This window comes from Zea mays, chromosome 7, assembly GCF_902167145.1.
Source record: "Zea mays cultivar B73 chromosome 7, Zm-B73-REFERENCE-NAM-5.0, whole genome shotgun sequence".
NCBI classification, from domain to species: domain Eukaryota; kingdom Viridiplantae; phylum Streptophyta; class Magnoliopsida; order Poales; family Poaceae; genus Zea; species Zea mays.
The window spans coordinates 171,779,831-171,806,167 of NC_050102.1; the positions used below are offsets into that span (position 1 = coordinate 171,779,831).

At 48.5% G+C, this 26,337-nt stretch overlaps 5 protein-coding genes across 14 annotated transcripts; 2 read left to right on the top strand and 3 right to left on the bottom strand.

Annotated features, from left to right (window-relative positions):
• Positions 1 to 10,984: 10,984 nt before the first annotated feature.
• On the bottom strand, positions 10,985 to 14,923 carry LOC103633386 (uncharacterized). 10 transcript variants are annotated; one of them, NM_001369288.1, is made up of 7 exons: positions 14,552 to 14,923; positions 14,364 to 14,463; positions 14,004 to 14,291; positions 13,474 to 13,573; positions 13,222 to 13,386; positions 12,859 to 13,129; positions 12,196 to 12,655 (listed from the first exon to the last, which is right to left on the bottom strand). In NM_001369288.1, the coding sequence occupies exons 6-7, from the start codon at positions 12,948 to 12,950 to the stop codon at positions 12,322 to 12,324; spliced, it is 426 nt and encodes a 141-aa protein (NP_001356217.1). In that variant the 5' UTR covers positions 12,951 to 13,129; positions 13,222 to 13,386; positions 13,474 to 13,573; positions 14,004 to 14,291; positions 14,364 to 14,463; positions 14,552 to 14,923; the 3' UTR covers positions 12,196 to 12,321. The 10 variants fall into 10 exon arrangements, with proteins under 10 accessions (XP_035816631.1, XP_035816636.1, XP_035816635.1 ...); XM_035960738.1 differs by having other exon boundaries at positions 10,985 to 12,655; positions 13,222 to 13,573; positions 14,004 to 14,205; positions 14,552 to 14,693; XM_035960743.1 differs by lacking the exons at positions 14,364 to 14,463; positions 14,552 to 14,923 and adding an exon at positions 13,669 to 13,706 and having other exon boundaries at positions 10,985 to 12,655; positions 13,519 to 13,573; positions 14,004 to 14,192.
• LOC100285472 (zinc finger protein 7) lies at positions 14,227 to 15,020 on the top strand. The gene has a single exon (NM_001369289.2). It carries the CDS (start codon positions 14,279 to 14,281, stop codon positions 14,813 to 14,815), a length of 537 nt encoding a protein of 178 aa, NP_001356218.1. The 5' UTR covers positions 14,227 to 14,278; the 3' UTR covers positions 14,816 to 15,020.
• Positions 15,021 to 16,238: 1,218 nt separating this feature from the next.
• On the bottom strand, positions 16,239 to 17,361 carry LOC100277790 (uncharacterized). Its single transcript, NM_001151270.2, has 4 exons — positions 17,213 to 17,361; positions 17,004 to 17,109; positions 16,787 to 16,894; positions 16,239 to 16,632 (listed from the first exon to the last, which is right to left on the bottom strand). Exons 1-4 carry the CDS (start codon positions 17,305 to 17,307, stop codon positions 16,531 to 16,533), a joined length of 411 nt encoding a protein of 136 aa, NP_001144742.2. The 5' UTR covers positions 17,308 to 17,361; the 3' UTR covers positions 16,239 to 16,530.
• A 223-nt stretch (positions 17,362 to 17,584) lies between these two features.
• Positions 17,585 to 18,239, bottom strand: LOC111138522 (uncharacterized). Its single transcript, NM_001355468.1, has one exon. It carries the CDS (start codon positions 18,166 to 18,168, stop codon positions 17,899 to 17,901), a length of 270 nt encoding a protein of 89 aa, NP_001342397.1. The 5' UTR covers positions 18,169 to 18,239; the 3' UTR covers positions 17,585 to 17,898.
• Positions 18,240 to 23,823: 5,584 nt separating this feature from the next.
• On the top strand, positions 23,824 to 24,549 carry LOC100279091 (uncharacterized). The gene has a single exon (NM_001152138.2). The coding sequence runs from the start codon at positions 23,875 to 23,877 to the stop codon at positions 24,373 to 24,375; it is 501 nt and encodes a 166-aa protein (NP_001145610.2). The 5' UTR covers positions 23,824 to 23,874; the 3' UTR covers positions 24,376 to 24,549.
• The last annotated feature ends 1,788 nt before the right edge of the window (positions 24,550 to 26,337 follow it).

A 26,337-nucleotide genomic window follows, 5' to 3' on the forward strand; every position in this document is an offset into this window, starting at 1 on the left:
TAGTTATGAAAGACTATTTGCTAGTAAGCCTCTATTTAGACCCCCCTCAATAGTTGGGCCCCCACTCGGATTTTGGGCTAGGTCCGCCCCTGCTCGCCTCGGCAAAGCCCGACCCTCCCTCGGGGGCTAAAAGGGGGGACCCCCCCTCTGCGTCGAAATTTTCTCGAAAAAAAGATCTCTTTTAGCAGAATATCTTTCGTGCTTTTTGACTACTTCGAAAAGCGGATCCTGAAAACAACGGAGTACACGTAAGCAGCCAAGGCTGACCGAGCCGAGGGACTCCTACGCCTCCGGGATACAGATACCTCACTCATCACCTTCTGCGATAAGTAACTCGCGTTCGGACAAAGTGGTTCCGCGGACCGAACAAGTCTTTACGTTCGGAAGCTCTTCTGCCGAAGCGGTCCTTCAAGCCTTCTCGACTGAATCGGTGACAGGGCCTCATGGACGGGTGAAAGTACGCGTAAGCGGCAAGGCCGACCGAGCCGAGGGACTCCCACGCCTCCGGGATACGGATACCTCACTCATCACCTTCCGCGAGAAGCAACTCTCGCTCACACAAACATCCCTGTTACCGACAAAAAAGTCCAGATGCTCGAAATAAGAGGAAAGGAGACACAGCTTTACAACGCAGCGAGGGTGTGTTTTCTGGCCTCAGCGGCCGCAGAAGGCACACGCTACAAGACAATCTGATCCTGCAGGCTCGGGTCTTCACGCTGGAAGGGGGCTGCAGCACCCTCGGCATCGACGACACCTTCAGCGAGGTCCGACCCAGCCTCGGACGGCGACGCGGTCCAGGGACTTCTCCGGGAGTCCGGCCCGAGCAGGCGGCTCGGCCGGTTACCCCAGGGGCCTCGGTCGACCATCTTCTAAGGGCGCCAGCCCGGTCCGAGGCCTCGGCTGATCAACTCCGGCATCGGTCCCGCTGACGGACAACCCGGCTAGGCTCCGGCCAACCAAGTTTTCATTTTCGAGCCAACTCCGCCTCTGTTCGTGCTGATATCGCTACCCCTGGCCTCGGCTCGTCGAAGAGCGGCCAAGGGGTCTCTTTAACTAAGCTAGAGGAGCCTCAGACAACAAGGCCGATCGAGCCGAGGGACTCCTACGCCTCCGGGATACGGATACCTCACTCGTCACCTTGACACGGGGCGACTCATGCTTGGTGAAGCGGTTCAGATAATCAACAGGCGAGACTTAGTGCTCGAAAATGAGGAGAAGACACGGCTCCGTGCCAAAATTACATACATGTTCAGGCCTCGACAGCCACAATGAACAAAGACACTGGCATTCAAAGTGCCATTACAAACGGAACTCCGGTTCCGTCCCCGCGGGTACGAACAACCCCACGAAATCGGGGAACCCGCGGAGCGATCGCGAGCCGACGGGCGGCCCACCGCCGCCCGATCCGGCAACAGCGGCAACCACCCCCGCCCCAGGCGACGAAGCAGCTTCGGCAGCGGCTTCGGGGCAGGTGTTACGACAGGAGGGCTCTCACCCGCAGAGGACGAGAACCAGCCATTCAGGCCGGGAGACGGAGACCCAGGGCTACTGGCGGAGTTGGCAATCTCATCGGTAGAGAAGCCATCTCCGGCTGCCGACGCCTCGAAGCGCGCCGGCAGGTCTTCGCCCTAGCCAGAACCGCCCAGAGCATGGGCGCCGCCCTCGCGGTACGCAGCACAACCGTCGTCCGGACGGAGGGCGTAGTGCCGCGCCCTGGCCGAGTGATGGCGGCCCACCTATCCCGGCATGGCTGGAGGAAGTCTCCACGAAACTGGAGGATGCCATTCTTCCCCCGACGCCAGGGGAAGAAAAGGGCAGCCGACGCACGCGGGGGCAGCCCCCCGACTCGCCTCATCCTCCATCTTGGCATGGATGACGAAAATCCTCGAGGCCAAGGGAGGGGCAGAGGCCGCGGCCCGGCTCGCTTTCCCCCACCATCAAGCTGGAGGTCACCATCTTGGGTGACCGCCGGTGGAGGGGTGCAGCCGGGCTGCGTGATGAAAATCCTTGAAGCCGAACGATGGCTGAAAGGTACCGACTCCCACGGAGTTGCGTTCCTCCAACGATGAGGCGGAAAGACGGCGGGTACCCCCCATCCGGGGGCTTGGAAGATGGAAAGACGACGCATAAGGGAGGAAGAAGACATGGTCGCCTTCCGAAAGGGGTCACCCTCCTTTTAAAGGCAACTCTCCCTACGTGCGCCCCCAAACGTCACGGGCTGAGTCTTCTCCAACACGCTCCAAGGCCCTCCCCTGCGGCGCGGGGGCTGGGTCCCGCATGTCATGCAAACCGGCTCAGAGCAGAAGAAGCCAAACCGCCGCGCGTGGCGCACACAACCGCCCAGCAGTTACAAGCGACCCCCACTTTTGCCCAGACCAACGGGCGGAAGGGGCGGGCAGCCCTGCAGGCGGCATGCAACCGCGCCAGGTGGACGCGCTTCTCCGACTCCCAACACGCCAGCATGGAGGCCCAGGCCCACGCGTCACGCAACCGGCGCGCCAGATGCTGCATGCAAGCAACTGCACCGCCACTTGCGCCACCACCGCGCCTCTTCGGTTGCGGAACCAATACTGCGACTCGAGGCGGCCCAGCGCACGACCCAGCAGCGCCAGCCTGGCGCGACGGTCAATGCAGCCGAAAGTAGGGCGGCAGTAATGACGGTGGCAGGCGGGCGGGAGCGGCGGTCACGTCGTCGGCCAGACTCACGTCCCATTCAGGGGCAGCAAGAGAACCCCCTCTCACGGCGTGAAGATAGGGTGCCCGTGATCTGTTCCTCGAACGGCTCGCGCACGCGCAACGGCCGCCCCGCCAACCACTCGCCCCGTCGCATTAACTCCGCGGCGGGACAGGCGGCGCTTCTGGCAGGAGAAGCGGGCGACGCTTCGCCTTCGCCGTAATAACCGCGCCAAAAAAGGTACGCCACGTCGTTCGATTTCGTATCCTTTTCCTTTTTTCCTCTTTCTCTATCTCTTGCAACAGGGACCGGGAAAGGGGGATACCCCGAAAAGGATCCTTCCCTGTGAAGGAACCGGGCTCCGAGCCCCCCCTACTGATCAGAGGTTCGAAGGCTGGCCCTCCGAGGGGTTCAACGGTCGCCTCAGATCGCGTGGGCCCTACACCCACTACTGGTCAGAGGTTCGAAGGCCGGCCCCCCGAAGGGCTCCACGGCCGCCCCAGGCTACTCGGGCTCCGCGCCCATTACTGATCAGGGGTTCGAAGGCTAGCCCCCGAAGGGTTCACAGCCGCCTCAGACGCCGAACGAGGGATGACCAGGGGTACAATCGATACATAACCGAGGCTCGGGCTGCGCTCCCGAGGTACCCTAGGACATTTCCGAGACCAGCTGGAGCGTTCTTGTAACGAAATCCCATCAGAGGGAGGCATCGAGCCCTCGGACCCCGTCGCCAGGGGACCGGGTCCGGCAGATCACCCGCAGGTACTTTTGGGCGTGCCTCTGGGCCCCTAGCCGACCCCCAACGAACGGGGCACAGACGTCCACTTGGATTACCCGCTTGCAGCTCACCGGAGACACCATGTTCGGTGCCCATCGAGGGTAACATGGCGCTCTCCCCCCCTCCTCCTTGCGGAAAGGCGACGTAGGGGCGTATGTAAAAAAGCCGAGTCTGTCCCTGATCGCCCTCTCGCCCTGTGCGGAGGCTCGGGGGCTGCTCTCGCAAACCCGGCTCCGGCCGAACCGTTGACAGCGTCAACATACCAGCCCGAGAGCTTGGGCCCCGACCGTGCACCCGGGCTACGGCCAGTTCGCATGAGGGAACAACCAGACCAGCCAAAGCATTACGCAAGGCATTAAGACCTCGGGGGAGTGAAACCACTCCTCCGAGGCCTCGGGGGCTACACCCGGCGGGTGCGCTCGCGCGCACCCACCGGAACAAAATGCAACCGAGAAAGGCTGGTCCCCTTGCAAAAAAGTGCGACAAAAGCCTCCAAGCGAGTGCTAACACTCCCTTCGAGGCTCGGGGGCTACTGTCGGGGACCATAATTAGGGGTACCCTCAAGACGCCTAATTCTCAGCTGGTAACCCCCATCAGCATAAAGCTGCAGAGGCCTGATGAGTGCGATTAAGTCAGGGATCAGTCCATACGAGCGACTCGATCACGCCTCGCCCGAGCCTAGCCTCGGACAAGGGCAACTGACCCCGAGGGATTTCCGTCTTGCCCGAGGCCCCCCTTTAACGGCGGACACATCTCCGGCTCGCCCGAGGCCTTGCCTTCGCTAAGAAGCAACCCTGACTAAATCGCCGCACCGACCGACCGAGTCGCAGGAGCATTTAACGCAAAGGTGACCTGACACCTTTATCCTGACGCGCGCCCCCCGGCAGAGCCGAAGTGACCGCCGTCACTTCGCCGCTCCACTGACCGGTCTGACAGAAGGACAGCGCCGCCTGCGCCACTCCGACTGCAGTGCCACTTGACAGAGTGAGACTGACAGACAGTCAGGCCCTGCCAAAGGCGCCATAGGAAACTCCGCTCCGCCCGACCCAGGGCTCGGACTCGGGCTAAGCCCCGGAAGACGGCGAACTCCGCTCCGCCCGACCCAGGGCTCGGACTCGGGCTAAGCCCCGGAAGACGGCGAACTCCGCTCCGCCCGACCCAGAGCTCGGACTCGGGCTAAGCCCCGGAAGACGGCGAACTTCGCTCCGCCCGACCCAGGGCTCGGACTCGGGCTAGGCCCCGGAAGACGACGAACTCCGCTTCGCCCGACCCCAGGGGCTCGGGCTCGGCCTCGGCCATGGAAGACAGACTCGACCTCGGCTTCGGAGGAGCCTCCACGTCGCCCGACCTAGGGCACAGGCCCGCCACGTCAACAGGAAGCGCCATCATCACCCTACCCCGAGCCGACTCGGGCCGCAGAGAACAAGACCGGTGTCCCATCTGGCTAGCTCCGCCAGATAGGCAATGATGGCGCCCCGCTAGCCCTGTGACGACGGCGGCTCTCAGCTCCCTTACGGAAGCAGGGGGCGTCAGCAAGGACTCAACCGCTCCGACAGCTGTCCCTCCGTCAGGCTCCGTTGCTCCTCTGACAGCCATGACATCACACCAGCAGGGTGCCAAGATCTCTCCGGCTGCCACATTGGCATGTACTTAGGGCGCTAGCTCTCCCTCCGCTAGACACGTAGCACTCTGCTACATCCCCATTGTACACCTGGATCCTCTCCTTACGCCTATAAAAGGAAGGACCAGGGCCTTCTTAGAGAAGGTTGGCCGCGCGGGGACGAGGACGGGACAGGCGCTCTCTTGGGGCCGCTCGCCTCCCTCACCCGTGTGGACGCTTGTAACCCCCTACTGCAAGCGCACCCGACCTGGGCGCGGGACGAACACGAAGGCCGCGGGATTTCCACCTCTCTCATGCCCGTCTCCGGCCACCTCGCTTTCCCCCCTTCGCGCTCGCCCACGCGCTCGACCCATCTGGGTTGGGGCACGCGGCACACTCACTCGTCGGCTTAGGGACCCCCGGTCTCGAAACGCCGACATTATTAATGCACAACATTGTCACTTGTACACATCATCAAATGTAAGAAAAATCCTTATATACATCAAAATGAATACATTTGTTTCACGTCCCCGTCTACCTATCGGATGAGAATTTTCTATATTTACATCCATGTGGGAGAAAAAGTTCCCTATAACCATCACCTAATAGATAAATTTCCCGCGGGAATCGGGGATCTATTGCCATTTCTGCCCATGACCAATCAATATGGACGCTCTTACTCTGCGGCCAGATGTCATTGTGGTTGTGGCTTGTCCACGCAAAGAGGTTGATAAGGCTATTTAGTTTTTTTCTTCTTCTTTCGGATGATGGCTAAACAGTGCTAGAATTAAGTTTTAAGTTAGAATTTCTTGTTACTATATTATGCTATAATAATGGTCTAATTATCAGCATTTTATGCTATAATAAACGGTCTAATTATCTTACTATATTATGCTATCATGGTGCTAGAATTAAGTTTTAAGCGAGGTTTCCAGCACAGGCCCAAGTTAGGGACGCTATTTTTGGATGAGCAAAGCCTACCTTGTGCCAGCTGGTCTATCGGCCCGAAAGAATTCATGGTCCAATGCCCTAGAGCGGGCAGGGCACTGCAGATTTGTATAGTGGCGGTCCGCATTACAAGTTACAAATTCTCTAAACAGCCCACTTGGTTAATGGACTACTGGACTCCTCAGCAACAGTCATCACCGTGGGCGTGGCTGCTGCCAGCTCCGGTGCTGATTGTTGAGAACTACGTTACCACGGATCACCAGATCCGCTCCCTTCCCTCCCGTCATTAGTAGAGGCGCGAGAAGTTGTAGAAGACCCGTCTCCCTTCCCATAAGCACGACAGAGGAACACACAAGACACAGGATATAGGGTTGGGCCTCTGGCCTCTTTCTGATCTCTCTATTATGAAGGGGTGTACATGTTCCTTATATAGAGATGTGAGACCCCTCAGGGGCAAAGCAGGTATTTGCCCACATAACCCTAACTAGGGTTACTTAACACTCCCCCTTGGGCGAATACCGCGACCAACACATGCCTCGTTAAAACTCCGAAAAACCCAGTGGGAAAAATGTGGAGAAAGAGTGCATGGTGATACAAATTGCATTTGCACTTTGTTGCCTCGTTAAAAACCTCATGTGAGAAACTTCAAGAAAACTCACCAAGGGAAAAAGAGCACAACAGCTGTCATCGGGACAGATTTCGATCCTCTGAGATCTAGATTCTATCGAATCTTCTACAGGGGCTAACTTTAGAAATGTGCTCCCCTGATCCTTGCAAAATCGTATCAATAAGGCAAAACATCTTCTTCTGGAAGTATATGCACATAAAGATTTAGCAAACGGATTGCATATCCTTGCAAGGACTATTTCAGAAACTTTACCTCAACTCACTTCTAGGATATACGAGGTAAGTGCACATATCAATATAAATAAGCCACTTTGACTGATGGTGTTCGATCGACTGGATCTATATATTTGATAGAAAGTTCCATAAAGGTTCACATATTGATCATCAAGCTCACGCCTTCAGGGCATAGAATATGACATTTATTGTCTCACGATTGTGATCAATATAAGCATTCGCTCCCCCTGACGATGACATCTGTCAAAGTCGTTATCCCTCATAACTCAAGCATATTATTCAAGATATATGTCTCATTGTTCATCTGGAATAACGAGAATGGATGAGGTTGGGGTGCTATCATTTTCTATCTTACACCATAATTTATACATAGTTGTGCAAAGCAAATAACATGTCCTTCTATAGGACTTTAGGGGATAATATAGTTGCAATAGTACATATTCTAAATATGACGCATCGCTCCAGACGTTCATCCATTGCAACATCTATGATGGTGTAGCAAAAGTCCATCAAAGATCGTAATCCATCAGGGATTTTTCATCGATCAGATACATCGTTATAGTCTGTCATTCTGGCACAATGGGGATATTTTGCCAGTAACACCTAAACCTTATAGGTTTCTGCCATCAGGGCTTTAGAGGATATCGTAATTCCACATATGGTGGAATACACGAGTGTACATACACTCGGTAAAACTCGTGACATGCACATGTGCTTATCAAGCAAACTTCAAGTCCTTTGGTTCCTCATTTCATTCATTCCCGGGTCTATATGGGTCTTTATCCCTTTATAGGGATTATCAAACTTTGGTGTTTAACACAGACTTTATTTCTTCTGGAAAGGTTCCATCAAGGAACTATAATCTCATCTAGGAGATATTCTCTCTACATAGGAGAGTGTTCATTCATCAGGAATGTATTATTCGGTAAGAGATTTATATGTTGCATATTTATAATTCAAAGATACGAGTCCTTCTAGGATCTCATGATGGATCTTCAGAATCCTATTAACTGCATATTTTAATTCATGCCATTTGCCAGATATATTACATAGCGGAACAGTGTTTATTCAACACATATGTGGGATAGGTCTCTCACAAGACCACTTGAACCATCGCATTCACCACACATTATTTCAGCAGTGCCCATAAATGTCCGAACTTCAAGCTCGTGACTTTCATTTTGCGATTATTGGTTTAGCCTCGATTGCATTTATTAATGACCCGATAAGAGAGCTTAAAGCACTCATGCCTAGGACTTTGTTTTGGATCCGTTTGCAATCTAGAGAGGCAAGATAGATGTCGACACATTTGTCTCCCACATTTAATAATGATCTTCGTCGTTTCCCAAAAACGAAAGATTCATTGTTCCATATTCCCAGCACAATGATATTGCGCGCATTGCTAGGAACTTCATCATTAAGATGAACCTCTTCGTGAGGCAAATCACCATCAGGGTGAATTAATTAGAGGAGAGTTATCACAGATCACGTGAATCTGCAATCAGAACATATGCTTTGACTAAGGCCGATGGATCATATCCGCAGGCGTCCCCGCAGAATAGATCAAATGCCAATAAGTCAAATGTGGATATGATATTAATCCCGGGTATATCCACATCTACATCAGGTAGAAGCATTCAAACCAATATGGTTACTCCTCAACGATTTCTGGCAAACTCCATATACACAGGAGTACACTCCGAACGACAGGTTCAGTTTGGCTTTTGTGCGTTTAATAGAATATTGAGGCATTACACTATATGGATATTCCTCCCCCTAATGCCGAGATGTTCTAAAAGCATACAGATAAAATCCCCAACCACAATCATCTAGTTTGTGGCCAATGTATGCTATTGTGGTGATTTATTTGGGAAATCTTACGCACATTACAGATAGGGGTTTTATGCAATGAGCTTTGGACTTAGATTAATGTAGTGGCATGAATACTACATATTTGTCCTTCAACATAAAGTGTTAGTCTCAACATCCAGCGAGACACGCAACAACAAGTTGCTTCATGGTTACAATTCTGTAAACTTATTGTTATTACTACCAAATGCATAGTCAGTCATTAAGATTTAGACTGGTATGCGCAACACTATTTTATCCATAAGGGTCCTTCAGGGGCTCATGCATACCATTCGTTTGGAGCCATTAGTTGACTTCAGATCAACAAGTAAAATGACCATCAGGGTCTAGTGCTCACAAGGACATTCACTGGTTGTATTGTGCTTTGAGGCACATAGGAAAAATGTGTGTGCTTATATTGGTAGTAAAGTGCATGGCATCAGGCCAATGCTGCCAAGCAAAGATTTTTATACACAGAGATGTATAGTCCAGCTCGTTTTTATCACTGCCCATGGTTTACCCAATTACTCATACCGCTCTGAAATTGAGTATCGATTTATGCAATATTTTAGGTATTATACTTTTGAGAGAGAACTAATAACAATAGTTAATTATTTGTGATGCTGCCAGCAGGGCAAACATTTCTCCTCATATTATATACCAATTTGTTCTATAAAGCATTATTTCGATCTCTTCGTTGTTCGACAAAAAGAGAAGCTTTGGAATAGAACAGACAAGGCCAAGAATTCATTTTATCTGGGAAAATCACCATATAACTAGCTTTTGATGAAACAAATGATGATAACTGCTTGGCAAGAACGAAACAATACTGGTATCCGCCTAGGATCCATCTTCAACAACAGATATTACTGCTCTCATACGAAGAAATCATCAGGAGTAGAGAGGATACAACCGGTCTCTATAAGATCTGCATATTTCTATCACAAATTACCATCACCAATAGCTTATAGGTCAAGAATTATGGATCTTCCAGCGTCAAGGACCAATGACATATAAATGCCCAATTTCACTTCAAGCTCTGTGGTAATATGGGATTTCATGGCTATTTTCTACTCTTCTTACTCCTGGTAGATCAGAGATATATTACGGTAAGCATTTCAAAGGGTGGAATTCAATTTAGTTTTGCTACATAAACTCCAATATATGTCCATTTAGGACTGACCTTTACCATTTAGCTTAAAGCTATACCATACCAATCAAAGAACTATACCAAGTCAATTCAGTGACTATAAGTATTTACAATTCTAAGAGATGTATGCAACATAAGCATAGAGGTCCTAGATAGGACGAGTAAAGTGGTTCGACGGGAACACAGAATGGTTTTTCACACAAACATTGTGAAAAAAATTCTCAGAATTACCTTTCGATGTACTCGCAACTTCGTGTTGCTAAGGTACTAGCCATTTATCTCAAAGTTCGCTTCATGCCGTTCAGCGACAAATAGCAATGTGCCAACATCTGGTTGAGCAATGTATGACTGAGATTCTAGCATTTATTCATCTGATAAGGTCTTATTGCTTACTAATAAAATCCCAATTTGTGATGTTTTCTGCGCCAAAAAGGCTTTCATGCATTATATTATATACCTTCGAGTTACTTCGGGTAAAACTTTATGCACGAGGAGAGAGCAGAGATTTAACTTATCTGTGTTTCATTGTATTTCGAATTAATTTCCCAGATTTAATATAGTTGTTGTGGCCACTTGGCGACATATATAAATATACGATGCCACACAACACAATCAAACAAAATATAGAGCCAAACAAAATTGTTTACGAAGGTTGCAAAATAATGTGACTTAAGGGGCTCGAATAACCCACCATAATCCACGCGAGTACAAGCTCTAGCGTATCTGACGTCAATGCGTGTGCGGTCATCAGGGCTACGACAACACAACAAGCCTTCGTAACAAGCACAATAGACGCAATTGTGGCTCGGTAATTAGGGTACACGATAAATCCACGCAACGTGCGCAACAGGCGCAATTGTGGCTCCGATGATCACGGCTGACAGACAGTGCCTACAGGGCATGAGAAAAATACATGACTCGGCGATTGCGGTCCGACTCAACGGGAGCGGTCTGATTTAAACGAGAGTGTGACATAGCAATCACATGACGCAGTAAATGCTTAGCCAATGCCAAAATACAGCCGATTAATAACGCAATATCATCGGTACGTCCGAGTACCCACTATACAATTTAACCGCTCAACATGAGTCAAAAAAACTCAAAACAACACAAATATTCAGAGCGATTTGAGTATGCGCACTATATCCTTCACACATTTTAATAATTTCTGCTAATTATCTACTACGAGAAATAAAGCAGACAAATAATACTGGAATTTAATGCATAAGCAGATCAAGTGCATGAAAGCATTTTTCCTATATCCGAGCATGTCTTTTTCTACTAATTATTTATTGCGGGAAATAATTAATTGAAAATAGAAATTGCGGTAGAAAACATGCTTAATTCTATTTGTTATTTGCAACAGGAAATAAATAAAATAAATAACATGAGCATGTATATAAATTAAAATTACACCAAAGTTGAATAATGCACCAACAACATCTAGTTTTAGGAGATGTTGTGCGTTTCGTTGTGACTTTTTTCCCTTTCTGCACACTGCATGGTGCATGCAGGCTGGTGGCATGCAAGTTTTTTTTGGTGTGGCGGAATGGACGGCAGAAAACGAGGCGAGCGGGTCAATAGCCGGTCACTTTTTTTATAGAAAAAAATATTAACCGCACGTCTCCTTTGTCTACTGGAAAAACGGATCAGCGTGCTAATCGTTCCGCATGCAATCCGCATGCAATCGTCCACGCAAGAAATTTGGAGGAGCGGTTGTGCACCATCCAAGAACCGCCCATTCAGTGCGAACATGGCACAGTGCAAAGATTCAACTGCTCTCAACCTCTCTCGATTTGGTGGGAGGAGCAGTGGAGCACGCGACCCAGCAGGCTATAGGCCAGGCAGTCAACGATGCGGCGTGGAGCAGCCGCTTCCAGCACGACGCTTGCCAGGGTGCTGGCGCAGCCTCTCCGGCGAGGCTCCGATGCGGACGCTTCCGGCGTGGGCGTGGCCCGGAGCAAACACAGCACAACGACGGTGACGACAAGTTCTTGGCGCATGGATCACAACGCGTGTACATCGGTAGATCAAGAATAGTATATCCAATTTAAGCATACCACTCGCTCGATTGCGTAGAGGAGGAATTGAAGTCTGTCGCGTGGGACAGTTCGGCTAGGCCGGAGGACCTGCCGGCTTGACGAAGAGTTGATGCAGATCTGATCTCGCAGCAACGTTGAGGTAGAGCGTGCTGATAACGTGTTGAGAACTACGTTACCACGGATCACCAGATCCGCTCCCTTCCCTCCCGTCAGTAGTAGAGGCGCGAGAAGTTGTAGAAGACCCGTCTCCCTTCCCATAAGCACGACAGAGGAACACACAAGACACAGGATATAGGGTTGGGCCTCTGGCCTCTTTCTGATCTCTCTATTATGAAGGGGTGTACATGTTCCTTATATAGAGATGTGAGACCCCTCAGGGGCAAAGCAGATATTTGCCCACATAACCCTAACTAGGGTTACTTAACACTGATCACCATCGTTTCTGATTGGCCCAACCAACAATTTCACTCCATGATAGTACACCTCAGTTTCATCAGGCAAATAGGTCGCGGGATGGCTCACAAAGCAGAGGAACAGGAAGGTACGCATGTGGGAGGCTGACAGCAGATCGGAACAAAAATCACGGAACTTGGAACAGCACACCGAGATGATGCGCGAAAGAGCAGACGGAACAAAACTATGCTCAGCACTGGTGACGGATCGACATCGCCTCAGCACTATGGCCACTGTGTAACGGGACGAGGATGAATGAGCACAACTGCAGAGGCGAAGGTTCTTGTGTGCAAGAGTAACTCTACGAGACAAATAGAGATTTTTGGTGAAAAATGCCCTCAACCTTTTAAGTTGGCTATCTAAATATGAGCATCTTTTTTTTTAGGTTTCTCGCTAGAAAACGAGAATGACTATTTGGAGATAGGAAAAGTGTTCAAAAGTGAAAACATAAATCGATTTTGCTGCAAATGACGCTCCAAATGATATTTAGATGACAATCGTTACCTGCCCACTGCTGGCTGCCGATAGACAAGGCGTGCTGCTTCCTTGCCGCCGCCTCGTCCGGATCGAGCCCCCGCGGGGGTCCGAGTCACCATTCCACTAGGGGCATATCAGCACCATCCGGCATGATTTTTTCTCTGACAGACAAGTCCCAAAGAGAGCAGCAGGTGTGTGTCTTTCTCGTAGGGTTCCTCCATCAGATCAGAATATAGTTTCGGTTGTCTCTCCCGCTAAAAGGCCAATGCGAACAGTTAAAAGAAGACGCCGTATCCAGCTGCACAGGAAGAAAAAAAAAGCATAATCATTTGCGCTTTGAGTGCGTCACCCACTTGCTTTGCTTCCCAGCAGAAAGCTTCCGTTCTTTACCTCAAGAGTTTGTCCAATGCCAATGGCACGTAGGCTTTGGCTAGAAACAAGTGGCAACGGCACTTGCTTGAAGTCATCTGAAATCCACTCATGTGGTGGACTGGTGGTGCAGTTTGAGAAGGCTGAGCTAAGGCTTTATTGTTAAATAATGCCAAGCGTCCGTGCCTGAGCCTCAAGAGACAAAAGAAGAGCATGAGTGAGAGTTGAGATAAGTTCAAAGATGACTGACAAAGCACTGATAGTCCATAGCACCTCTCAGTAAAGCATGCTACACTACGGGTCAGCTATTCGAATCACCTCGAAAGAAGTTGCTTCAGTCCACCTAAAACTTGATATTTCTTCCGAATAAAGTCTACATGATGCAAAATAAAAACCATTTTAAAAATAAGAGGGCAACAGAAAACTTTGGCATTCCAAGGCGTAGAAGCACTTTTCAAATCTAGCAACCTTGTGTATTATTGCCTTGCTAGAAACTAGAAGATTTCCTGAAAGAAACATGTAAAAAAAAGCGAGAAAACTTATAAGGGCTAGTTTGGAACTCCATTTTCACAAGGGATTCATATTTTTCCAAGAGAAAATAAACTAATTTACCTTGGTAAAATAGAATTCCCTTGCGAAAATGGGGTTCCCAAACTAGCCCTAAGACTTATTTTTCAGTATATATTCCTATACCTATCTCGACAAATACAAATTATAAATGTGAGCAGTAGCTCCCCTGCATGAGGTTTCAGGACTGTACCTGATAGAAATGTATAACGCTACTATCTAGAGCAGGTGCGAACCTGATAGGGAGTGAGCTGGACAGGAAACTGAAGTTTGTTGAAGCCGGTCACTACTGAGTACTGATGACAGGTATACCATCTCGAAGAATAACAAGGACCAACATGTTTGCCACTACTGAAGCTAGCATATCCTCTGGTCCACTTCAAAGTACCGATGGCTCGCCTTTTCTGCTGAATTATTGCTGCCCGCAGACCCCTGCTTCTTTTTATAGCAATAGCAAAGCAGGGGGAGGCACGACAACACAAACTTCAGAAAACCCTCTCTAAACACAGCAATGGAGAGAGTACCTGGAGTGGAAGAGCAGAAGTCAGCAGACCAAGTTAACCAAGCTGGTCTAGCTGATGAGAGTACCACAGTACCGTGGCTGAAGTTGGGTCTTGATGCGCCAAAAAGTGAAGAAGTCAAGCCTCAAGAGGCGAAACCAGTGGCCACTCCACATAGGACTTTCTCCTGCAACTACTGCATGAGAAAGTTTTTCAGTTCGCAGGCTCTCGGTGGGCACCAGAATGCGCACAAGAGGGAGAGGTGTGCAGCAAGAAGGACATACAGACTTCAGATGATGATGGGCCTTCCTCCATCCGCTTCCTTTCTCCAACCTTTGAGAGTGAACTCGCACTCCACGATTCTGAAGGGTCATGGTGAAAGAGCTGCGGTTGCCGTAGCAAGATTCGACGGAGGCCAAATGAGTGGATGGATGCCTTTTGCAGTTGAAGAACCTGGAGGGTTAGTATGGCCAGGGAGCTTCACAGCAAGTTCAGATGAGTCCAAGAAGCAAATGGAGAAAAATCTTGACCTAACCCTGCGCTTGTAAATTAAACTGTAATAAGAAGTAGGTCATCATATGTAACCATTTTCTGAGTCGTGTCATCTTTTTCATAATTTCTGTTCGGTGAACAAATATAGGCTATGCCTCCCCCCTCCCCCCCCCCCCCCCCCAACGGCTGCACTTTATCTGCTCTTACGTTACTTGTAGCAGGTTGAAAGAAGGACGAAAATAAATGTTTATTAGTTACTCTGCATTTTTGTGATAACTACTCCAGTTCGAAAATCATACATTTTGTTTCATTGGTTAAGATTGTTTCACAAGACAAACCATATTCAAGTCATTTGCTTCTTTACAAATAACAAAGATTCACATGTTGTTAAGTCTTACTCATGCAGTTCGGACTGGTGCAGCTGCAATTCATAGAGACAAAACACTATAGAAGTAGTAGAAGCCGGTATGGATTAAAGCAAGCGAACAGACTTACAAATACATGATTATACATTGAGACCTTCAAAGCAGGTACTACTTACAAATACAAGATTGTAATAAAATGATATGACCTGAAATTGTTTCATCAAAGTACAGGTATCACACAGACATAAGATAAGAGACTAAGAGCCATGGACTCTTTACATATAAATGAATCCGTGCAAAGTAATGTGAAAGAATATGAAAAAGAGTGGTAACAAATTGACATATCAATAAAAGTACACATGGAAAGAACAAGAACCCATTCTTTTTCAGTTGAAAAGGAAATGCGTAGCAATGAATCTTTAATGAAAGCATAAGAAGGTGAGGCAATGGTAAATACTTGACAAGAGAGATAATATGACTATCACATCATGATTAAACAGAATTGCAAATAAGAGCACAACAACGCAATGACAAGATCTCCACTGCAGCTCTTCAAAAGATTACATGTAGAGAAACTTTTGGGTAAGCCTCTAAGGTGTTGACTGTGGGATCAGAAACCAATTTCATGGAAACACAAGTTACACAGTTCTCTGAAATGCTATCCCCTTAGAAATCCACCGGTGCTAAAGGTACTAGTTACAAACACATAAAGTTAGCAGCAGTGTTATGGAATTCAGTACATTTGCTACCAAAAGAAAACTCAAAACAGTTCATAACAACAATCAAAATTAGAAGGTATTGTTATAAATGCAATACTTAGCAAATTTGGAGCTATCTTGAACATGTTAAAATATGGCAGACTAAGGATTTCAGTTCTCAAGACACTAAACCAAAGGTATTCAATATCTCAATGCATTAGCTGTCATCCTGATGCCATCCTGTAGAATTCAATTCAGTATTACTTATTGTGGAATATATCTATCCATATGAGGCACAAGTGCCAACATCTTCAAGTTGGAAAAATCTTGGATTTTTCGAACAAATCTCATTGTGCGCTATTATATCTTCTCCCCCCTGTCACTAAAGCATTGCTACAGCAAGACCACATTGAGACTAGAGAAATAACATTATACTTTCAGAAGAGGATATAATACACAGAAGTATATGACACTGTCTCAATAGTGAATGAACAAACCAGTCATCTCAATTCATCAATAGTTTTAAGGACCATGCATACAAAAAGGATTATGATATTGAGCTGATTCTACCATGGGTTCCGGCACATCATTTCCCTATTGTAGTCTGTGTGCGTGACTCCAGTCACGTGCATCAGACTATCAGAGTGGCCGGGTAAGGAGAAGATACAATTCATAAATGTTATGTGCATTACTGAAGTAATCAAAGCTTCATAGAATTACAAGCATATTTGCGAGCTCCTCATCTTTCACTTCAACCTCCTGGTGCTCTCCCACAGCCTCTGCAAGCCGTGCAGCTAACTGGTGCTTACACTGCGAACACCAAAACAATATCCCAAAATTCATCTACTGTTTCAGTAGCAACGAGCTAAAAGCTGACAAATGCTACTCCATCTAGACTTTCCCAAGGTTTGCACAGCTAGAATTTTCTTGTTCAAGATGCGGTAGCTGCAGTAAGGGGACTTACGCTCAGCTGCTCGCCACGCCCGACGACGTCGTAGAAGAATGAGTAGCACGTGCAGAGGTGCTCCGGGAAGCAAAGGTACTCCTCCTTCCTCTTCGACTCCCCCATCACCTGCAGCACAGACATACGCAACGATCAGACAGGTTGTTCGTTAGTTTGGCAGGAACACGAGACATCCGGGGGAATCAGAAGACGAGGAGGGGAGCTGGGGAGACCTTACCAGAAAGACCGAGCGGCCACTGGGCGCGCCGGTGACGCGCCTGACGCCGCGCTCGTCGACGATCTTGCAGGCCCGCAGCATGTTCTTTCCGAACAGCGTCTCGAGGCTGCGGAGAGCGAGAGCATGTCAAGGACTCGAGACTCGAGAGTATCATGCCCGGGGAGAGCGGATACAGCACCGCGTGGGACGAGCGGTCTGAAGTAACTTACATGGATAGGTGCTCGTCGGATGCCCGGCCAGCGGATCTGATCTCCGCCCAGACGGCGTCGGCGACGGCGAGGGAGACGCTGGTGGCGGCGGGCATTGCGCTAGCTAGCTTTTCGACGTTTTGACGCAGAGGACGGCGGAGGGGGCTTCGTATGGAGGCTGACAGGTGGGTCCACGGCCCAAGTTTCCTTTTTTCCCCACCTTTTTTTTTACCATATATAAGACGAGTCGACGAGCCGTATCAAATTTTGGCAGAAACCGAACGGGAAAAGAAGAAAAAAGGAAGCTCATTCCTCCACTCGGGTGTGGGGAACTGAAGTCTTCTGAACTCCAGTCATATGATTAACTTGGTTAGTTCAGATTACAAGAGGAACTGAAAAAAACAGGGATTCACATACATAGAATCTTGAAACTCTTGTGAACTGAGCGAAGACACAGACTTCAGGAAATTTATATACACACGGCACGGTGTAAACTGCCGACGAATTTGTGTTTACAAGCGCTCGAAACGGCAAACCAGCTAGACCAAAATCAGCTACATTTACTCTCGTATACGCAATTAAATTCTCTGAAGTCTGAATACCAAGCCACATTGTGCAGCCAAAAAGCATGCGACCAGAGGTACCGTATGTATAACTAACAGCAGAGGTGGAAGCAGCACGAATGGCAGGCGGCTGACACAGGCGCTTCAGCGGTTGTGGAGGGGGTCCGACGAGTTGGGCACCCTCCGCTCGCTGCCCGTGACGAGGCCTTCCGTCGCCGGGAACCGCCACCACTTCCTTGCCCGCACGTCGAGCGGCGCGCCGGCCGGTGGGCTCGCGTCGGTGGCATTGGCCCCGTCGTCCGTGGCCGTGCTGCCGGCGCCGGACAGTGCGCCGTCGCCTTCTCCGGCGACCAGCGTCAGCAGGAGGAGAGCCAGGAGGAGGAGAAGCCTTCTTTGACTGCCCATCCCATGCATGGAGATGGAGGTGGAGGTGGAGGTGGAGGGGGGGCAGAGAGAGTGGACAGTGTGCGTGCGAGGACTGGAGCTAAGCTGGTGTGTTCTGAATCTTCTTCTGCTGTCCTAATGTAACAGAGCAACAGGACACGGCGAGTCAAAGCTGAAGCAAAAGTTGGAAAGGACTTTTTGTGGCCTAAACAAGGTAGGGCGCTGCTGGCTGGCACACAATCATTTGCAGCTAACCTTTTTACTGCTATGGGGATCAAAATCCTCCTAAACCCTGACCTGAAGCGTTTGCAGCAGCAATTTTAACCGGCCAAATGCAGGAAGAGCGCCGGCTACAAAGGTAAAGCTACTACTACCAGCCTATCAGCTATGGGTGGTGGTGCTATGCCAATCTTCAGTTAGGCCGTCGGCAGCGTTTCAAACTGGGCGTCGTGTAGGTTTACTATTTTTTCCCCTCCTTTCCGAGATGCTTTTTAGGTGTGGAGTGGAGGTTAGTTAGCGTGGAATCGGAGGTTAGCGGCAGATGGGGGAAAAAATGGGAGCAGGTGAAATGGCCCGGGAAACAGGGGACACAGCTTTCCACGAGAGAAAGGCCTCGACGGAGGCTCTAAAGCCTATGCGCGCTGCCGCCTGCTGCCTTGCCGCTGCGCTTCTTTTCCACGGACTCGTCTTGGTTCTAGCGGTCTAGCCGAATGGCCGAAGCGAAGAGAGCGCGGCCGGTAGCGGCGGCTGCGTGCTCCTGCCGTGCCGGCCTCTAGGAGTCCGCACTCAGGTGCGTGCGTGCCCGCCCGCGGCCTCTGCTGTCTCGCGGTCGCGGCTCGCCACCTTTGCACCCGCCGCATGCGTGGGTGGGTGGGACTGTGACAAAGCTGTGACTTGTTTTGGGGCCTTTGAGCACGGGAATCTGGATGGTTGAGTCCTGTCACATTGCTTTGCTGAATCTGATGCCCCTTGGGACGGAAGTGTCGCGCTACGCTGCAGTGGAGTGGGCGGTGGCTGCACTTGTCTTCGAGTATGAAAAACTCATGTGCCTGCACTTTACACAGCATGGTTCTGATTCCGTGCGATTGGATGTCTAAACGTGTGTAGCTAAGCTCGCATGAGTCTTTTTCACTGGGTATGATCAATTTCTACGTATCTGTGGATGCAACCAAATAAGTCTAGATTGCATCGATGCGTATGTGCGTGCCAGTATGTCTAGATACAGTGAACCAAACACAGGTCGAGCCGTGGTCAATACATGTGGAGAGTCTGATTCTTCATATGCGGGCAACCAAACACATTGATTGTGAATTGCTAGGCTAGGGATCCCAAACACTCCCGCTCATCAACTGTGGCCGGAACATGCAGACAAAATTTCAGGGTTTACCGACTCTTAGGAGGAGAGAGGAAAAAGAAAAGGAACTCATATGAATAATGCATAAAAAAATACATAAGCAGCGTATGAACAATAGCTATAGGAGAGAAGTCGTTCATGTAGTTCATAGAACAATAAATAAGCTTAGTAAAGGGCCCTTGAGGAAGTAGAAACTATGGACCGGGAAAACAAAAAACCAAACCCAGCCCAACACGCAACTAGTGCTTCCCATCGGTCAAGATGATATAACCCAGCCCGGTTACACAAAGAGGGCCAGAATCGGACGGGCTTTCAGCCAATAGTGAGCCCAGTAGAAACCCACCAGCCACCGCCCGTGCGGACCCACGTTGTTGCTGCCCTCGCGAACATGACCTATGTCATATTTTAACAAACTACTAGGTAAATACTCGTGCGTTGCAACGGAAGAAAAACATGCAACAATAACAAATATATGGTTATGTGTTGTTAATTAATTCTAATGATACTACATCGCAGATAGTTAAGTATGTAAAATGAGTTTTTAAGGGGTTCACATGCAGATCAAATTCCGCACAGTTCTTTCTTTGACTGCAAGCTTTGTCAAGCACTAAAATAGAGAGAATGAGTAAAAATAATTATTTTACCATGATACTAAAAACAAAAAACATGAGGTCCCAAAGAAACATAAGGCAAATTCTCCCAATCCTACAACGCGGAGGCATGTCGGTTCCAGTCCAACCCAAAGGAGCCCATTCCAAGATCCAAAATCTGGGATCGTGTCTGCCCAAGCAGCTAAGCAACAAAATGATAGAGAGAAGCATGTCAATCATGTTTGGAAGGACTAAATTGCATTGTCTAAATAACAAGCTAAACTCCACATGCAGTCATATGGTCTTGATTTTTATCTCCAGGTGGTGCCACCGTTTTTATCTCGAGGTGGACAGGAAAGGAAAGGTTGTTAATCTGGAATAATGTATTCTCTCTCTGCTCTAGTTCACCTGTTACAACATTGTGGTATTTCTAGGGGTACATAACATAATTATCTGCATCCACAACATTCATATTCACAAATCCATAAGGAAAAATGAGCTGATGATATGAATAACTCACAAGGTATAAATTGCCTATAAATTTTTATGTGCTCGCTTCTGCTAGCTTCAGCTACAATGCAGCTAGTCACTGCAATAATAATTTGCTGCATCAGTGGCTTGCTGCTACCATAGTCACTGGTAAATATTAAGCTAGGCAGTAAATGCCATTATGTATTGATACAATACACTACATCATTACATCAGGCACTTAAAGAAAGAATGGTAAGAGGCACATCCACATCCGAAATATGAGCTCCAACAATGATCGTTTCAAATTAGTGAAATTACGAGTATCACACAATTGTTACTTGGTACTCATCATTACTCATATCATTATAGAGAATTTGGCATAGCAGAAAGTACCGAATACTAAGAATCCTAGATTTATTCAAAAAATTCAGGTACCTGTTTGAAGTGTCGACATACAAAAGGAGCCTACCAGCTCTTGTGGAGCTGAGCAGGCCATTTTTGCTGAACAACAACGAAGACGATGGCTCGATCCTGAGGCCCAATCATCCTTCACTCGTCTCGGCATATTGATAAGAATGAAACGACAAAGTGAAAGGGAGGCTGGGAAGAGAAATGTTACCCCAATGTTGTTCATCTCCCAGATCTTGTGAACGTCGTAGTCCACCGCCCGCAAACGACAGATAACTGATTAGGAATCGAAGAGACAACCCTTTGAGGAGAGGGAATGGCAGATTCGGGATCTGGTGGCCAGGGAAGAAGGGGAGGGAGGGAGGACGCACTTGCTCGCCTGCGGAAGCATCGATGACGACGAAGGTGACATAGACGGCGTTGCGGCGCATCACCACATGGTAGAGCGCGTCGAGAAAACCCATGGTGAAGGGTGGCGGCTTCGACGACAAGCTCCGACTCTGTGAAGGAGAGGAGGTGGAGCAGGTCGTCGATGGCATGATCATGGCCATCGTCGGGCTGGTCGGTGTCCGAGGTCTCGAACTCCTATCGTGGCGGTGCATGCTGCGACGTCGTCGAGGTATCGGATGGAGAAGGTCGCGACGCCGCAAAGGAGGAGAGAAGGCGGCGAGGAGGTTGTGGAGAGCGCGTTGTGCGGGAGGAGGTTGAGGAGGAGGCTTTTGCGCGTTGGCAAAGCCACGCCGCACGTTTCTGTTTGTGTGGGCTGCGAAGGGAATTCGATGCGCTGCGATGGGGTGGGCCGGTGGCGGTGAGGCATCAAATCGGGTGGACTGCGGGTTGATGAGTAAAAATGTAAGAGGGTTTTTTTTGCAAAAAAATGACGCACGAGGACCGTTGAAACTGGTGCTTTAAGTATAGTATAGATTCTATAATTGATTAATTTCTTTGGTAGCCATATATATATATATATGTATATATATATATATTAATATATTTCTTTAATATGTCTAGATGAGATATTTTAATTGATCGCCATTCTAGTTTATTTTTATACTCTATGCAGCTATGTTTTCGTTTTTTACGTTCCATTCCAACTTTTATCAATTTGTTATCGATTTGTTCTCTTCGTTTTCGTCATCTCACTTAGGATGCAAACGGATCAGATCGAAGCGAATAACGTCTTTTTCATATCCTAATCTTATTTTTGTCTGCAGATTCATATCAGAGCGGATATTATGCGATTGCGGATATATATAATATATATATATAATATATATATATACATATGTTTTAGGATGTCGGAAACGGTACACAGACGGAACGCTGTCGGAACGGAACGGAAGCGGATTTGAAAGATCGGATAAAACATGTCTATGTTTATGTTCTGTTGCAATATGTATATGAAGTTCATCAGATCGGTGTCAAGTCATAGAAAATGAATGGCTTAAAGTAAAATGTAAGAGGTATAATCGTCTTAGCAAGTGATGAAGCGAAATTCACAATTGCAACAGAACAGTTAAAATTAAACCAAAGAAAATCATCTACATAGTATTCTATTATTGCCTAAAAGCTGAACTACCACTCAAGTTTTTTTCTTCAACATGGAAACATCAAACATATACTGGTACCAAATTTCCTCGTATGCAAAAGCTATGTTAATCAGCAAAATGTTGGCTGCGTAGAACAGAATGTTCTATATTCAATTGTATTGTGACATTATATAATATTCAAAAGTACATGCAACATTGACAAAATGTTTTGTTTGATTCATAATAAACTAACCGGAGCAGAATGTGTTGGGGGTGGGGGTGGCGATTGATTTATGTTGTATATAGCACTTGGTTTCTTGTTCTACCCTACAATAATTTTACCTTTATTTTGGTAGTAATCAATCATGGTTGACTGACTCTGCCTCTCTCTTATTTGCCAAACTAATAGGATATTATCTTATTTTAAGCATCGGATTATCCACATTCAAATATTTCGATTCACGTTCGTTTTTGTACATATGTTGTTTATTCCTCGTTTTTGTTCTCAACTAATCAGAAATAGATTCTGTTTTTACGATAAAATACGAAAAGAGAAACGAGAGAGGAGGTATTGCGTCTTTATGGGCGATTTGGCGTGCAAGGAGGAAGGCAACAAAATATTTTCTAAGAGAAGATATTCGATGCACATGAGACTTTGATATATATAAACTAACAAAGTTTATAAAAACCAGATAAAATGTATACATATTATTTTCATCATACTCCAATTATATACAAATAGATTCAAATTCGTTATACTTTAGCTAAAGAACATTTAGATGTTTTTAAATTTAGACTTGTTAGAAATTTTATCTTTTATAGTTAAAATATAACAAATTTAAACTTGAATTTTTTTATATAATTGAAATAGGATAAAAATATTTATATATTTTTAGAATTTTTATGAACTTTATTAATTTATACATACTTACGTGTACTAAATGACAACGACTGTTGTGCAATCAGTTCTTCTGTGCAAGCAAATCATCTGATCCGTTAGATTACGATCGAACCACAGATACAATCATGGTTTGTTAGGGGTTTTTTATAAAGATTATTGAGCTGGTGGTGGAAGGGTTTAAGTATTAAATACGACATACGGTTAGATCATGATCTAATGAATCAGATGGTTTATTTGCATGTTTGCACAAAAGGACTGCTTGCACAACACTAAAATCTCATATGCACAAGATATATACCATTTTTCAAAGCCCTCGCTCATCACACCGCTTCGTAAGCCTTCGTTGAACGTTGATAACGGCCACACACTCCACAGACGCCCAGACTACACCGCTCTTCTCCCGATTCCCGAACTCCACGCCACAGATCTCTCGCTTTTCTCTCTTCTTTTCTCTCCGTACTCTTACCCCCGCAGGTCGCAGCTATGGCGGAGGACGCCCCCAACGCAGCCGCCGAGGGCGGCCAGCCCGCTCCTCCCGAGGGATCTGCCGATGCCGCCCCGTCGGCTACTGCGGGCGCCAAGGCCGCGGAGGCGCTGCTCCCGTCGCTCAGCATCTGGCCGCCGTCGCAGCGCACGCGCGACGCCGTGGTGCGCCGCCTCGTGCAGACGCTCGCGGCGCCCAGCGTCCTCTCCCAGCGCTACGGCGCCGTCCCGGAGTCCGAGGCCGAGCGCGCCGCCGCGGCCGTCGAGGCCGAGGCTTTCGCGGCCGCCTCCAAGTCCGCCGCCGCCGAGTCCCCGGCCTCTATCGAGGAGGGGATTGAGGTGCTCCAGGCGTACTCCAAGGAGGTCAGCCGCCGCCTCCTCGAGCTTGCCAAGACCCGGTCCGCCGCTGCGACGGTGCCCGCCGAGGGGAGCGCGCAGGAGGCCGAGGACTCGTCGGCGACTTCTCCAGCCGCCGAGGAGGCTGCCGTAAAAGAGGAGTAAGGCTTCGGCCCGTGCTTTGATCCACCGACAGTTGTTGTTATTTTGGCATTTCGTCGGAATGTTATTCATCGTCCCCCCTGATGTTTGTTCCACGAACATATAGTATTAAGTTATATATCAACCGCGCGTCCTTTGCATTGCATATGTGAAGGTTGCTCGTGTACGTTTTCACTAGATAATTTCTTCTGGTTTTCTGGTTTGCGAAGTGTTTAATACTCAGAGAGTTCATTCATCGTTAGGGCTTACCACATCATGGTCTAGGCAGTAGTATCTTGAGCTGCGTTACTTGTTGGGCTTCGGAGGTTATACTTTTCTTGATGAATGAATAACCCATGTATGTTGAACTTTATACGTGCATCGATTCTGCATCTGCGCAGTTCCAGAGGATATTTTGAAATACGTTAAATCATTTGTAGTAAATTGGGCATGCTTGCTGATGGCATTACGACTGTATTGTTTGATCCAGGACATAGACGACACCCAGCAGCTGGTATTTCATCCCGAGGCATGTTAAATCATCTGTAGGAAATTGCACATGATTGCTGATGGCGCTAGAATCGTACTGTTTGGTGTAGGACATAGACAACACTCATTAGCTGGCATTTCAATGAAGAATACGGAACTGCAACGACAATGGTTGATAGTCTAAAGCAAAGCGTAGCATATTCAGTCTACTTTTTCCAACACCAACTAACGTACCTTCAATTATACAGGTGTGACAGCCACCTTTAATTATGTGCAGACCTTAAATTCTCCAAGTTCAGATTTTGGATTGCATATTTACATCTGTAGATTTGATAGATTGAAGTTAAAAGGCAGTCCTTCTGGTTGATCACGCCTCACTATACGAAAACTGCAGGTTGCCAATCGTCCGCAGTTCAAATTTCAAATCTCTACTATTTTATATGGCTATAGTGTAGGCGTCCACACCTGGTGAAGCACGCTCCCGCCCGTCTCTCTCGCCGCACGCACCCGCCCCGTCTCTCTCGCCCCCGCTCTCCTTTCTCGCCGCCATCCCGCTCTCTCCCACCCGGACACCTCTCGATCCGGCTGTCTGCGCCCACCATCGGTTGTCCATGGATCTGCGCGCCCTAGCCGTGTCTGCCCTGGATCTGTGCGCGTCTGTCCTGGACTTCCATGGACGGCGATGTACCACATGGAAGGAGAATCTCCAGAATCGCCGCGTCTGCCCTGGATCTGCGCGCCCCAGTCGTCCGCTCTCTCTGCTGTTGTGATCGTCTGCTCTCTCCGGCTGGAGATCTCCAGAATCGACGCGTCCGCGTCGTCCATGGAAGGAGAATCCGACGTTGCCTCGGATCTGCGCGCCCCAACCTCTATTGAAGGGGAGCGTCCGACGCCGCCCCGGGTCTGCGCACCCCAGCCTCCATGGAAGGGGAGTCAGACGCCCGCTCACCTCGCCCCATATCCCCCACCCCGTTGCCTCCTCCTCCTCTGTCCTTATCCCGTGAAGTATGCAACAACCCCGTGCTTCGCACCTCCGTCCTCATCACGCGTCGTGTGCAACAACCCCTATTTTCGCGCCTGCCCCCACGCCCAGCATCGTCATCCCCGCAGACTTTGGCGCACGCGATTGGAGAAGATAAGCCCAAAAGAAGATAAATTACAATCCCATGCCTTGTACCTCCACTGAGAGTAGAGGCGAGCGTAGCACTAGGATGCGGCGGGCGGTGGCGAGGCGACGGGCGAGCGTGCCAGCCTCGGCGTGCAGGCCGGGCGAGCGCGGCGCAGGCCTGTGCTCCCGCGGAGCTCCTTCAGGTGTCGCTGCTTGCTTGTGTGGGACTCCCAACAAGCGTGAGCAGCGGTTGCGAGTCATCCTTGGATTGGTGACCCCTTTAGGCCCAACCGGAATGATGATTGTAGGAAAAATGGAGCCAGGGGGAGAATGACCGCTAGGATCGTGCACAGGTGAAGCACAGTAGGGTTATATGGTGGTTGGTGGTT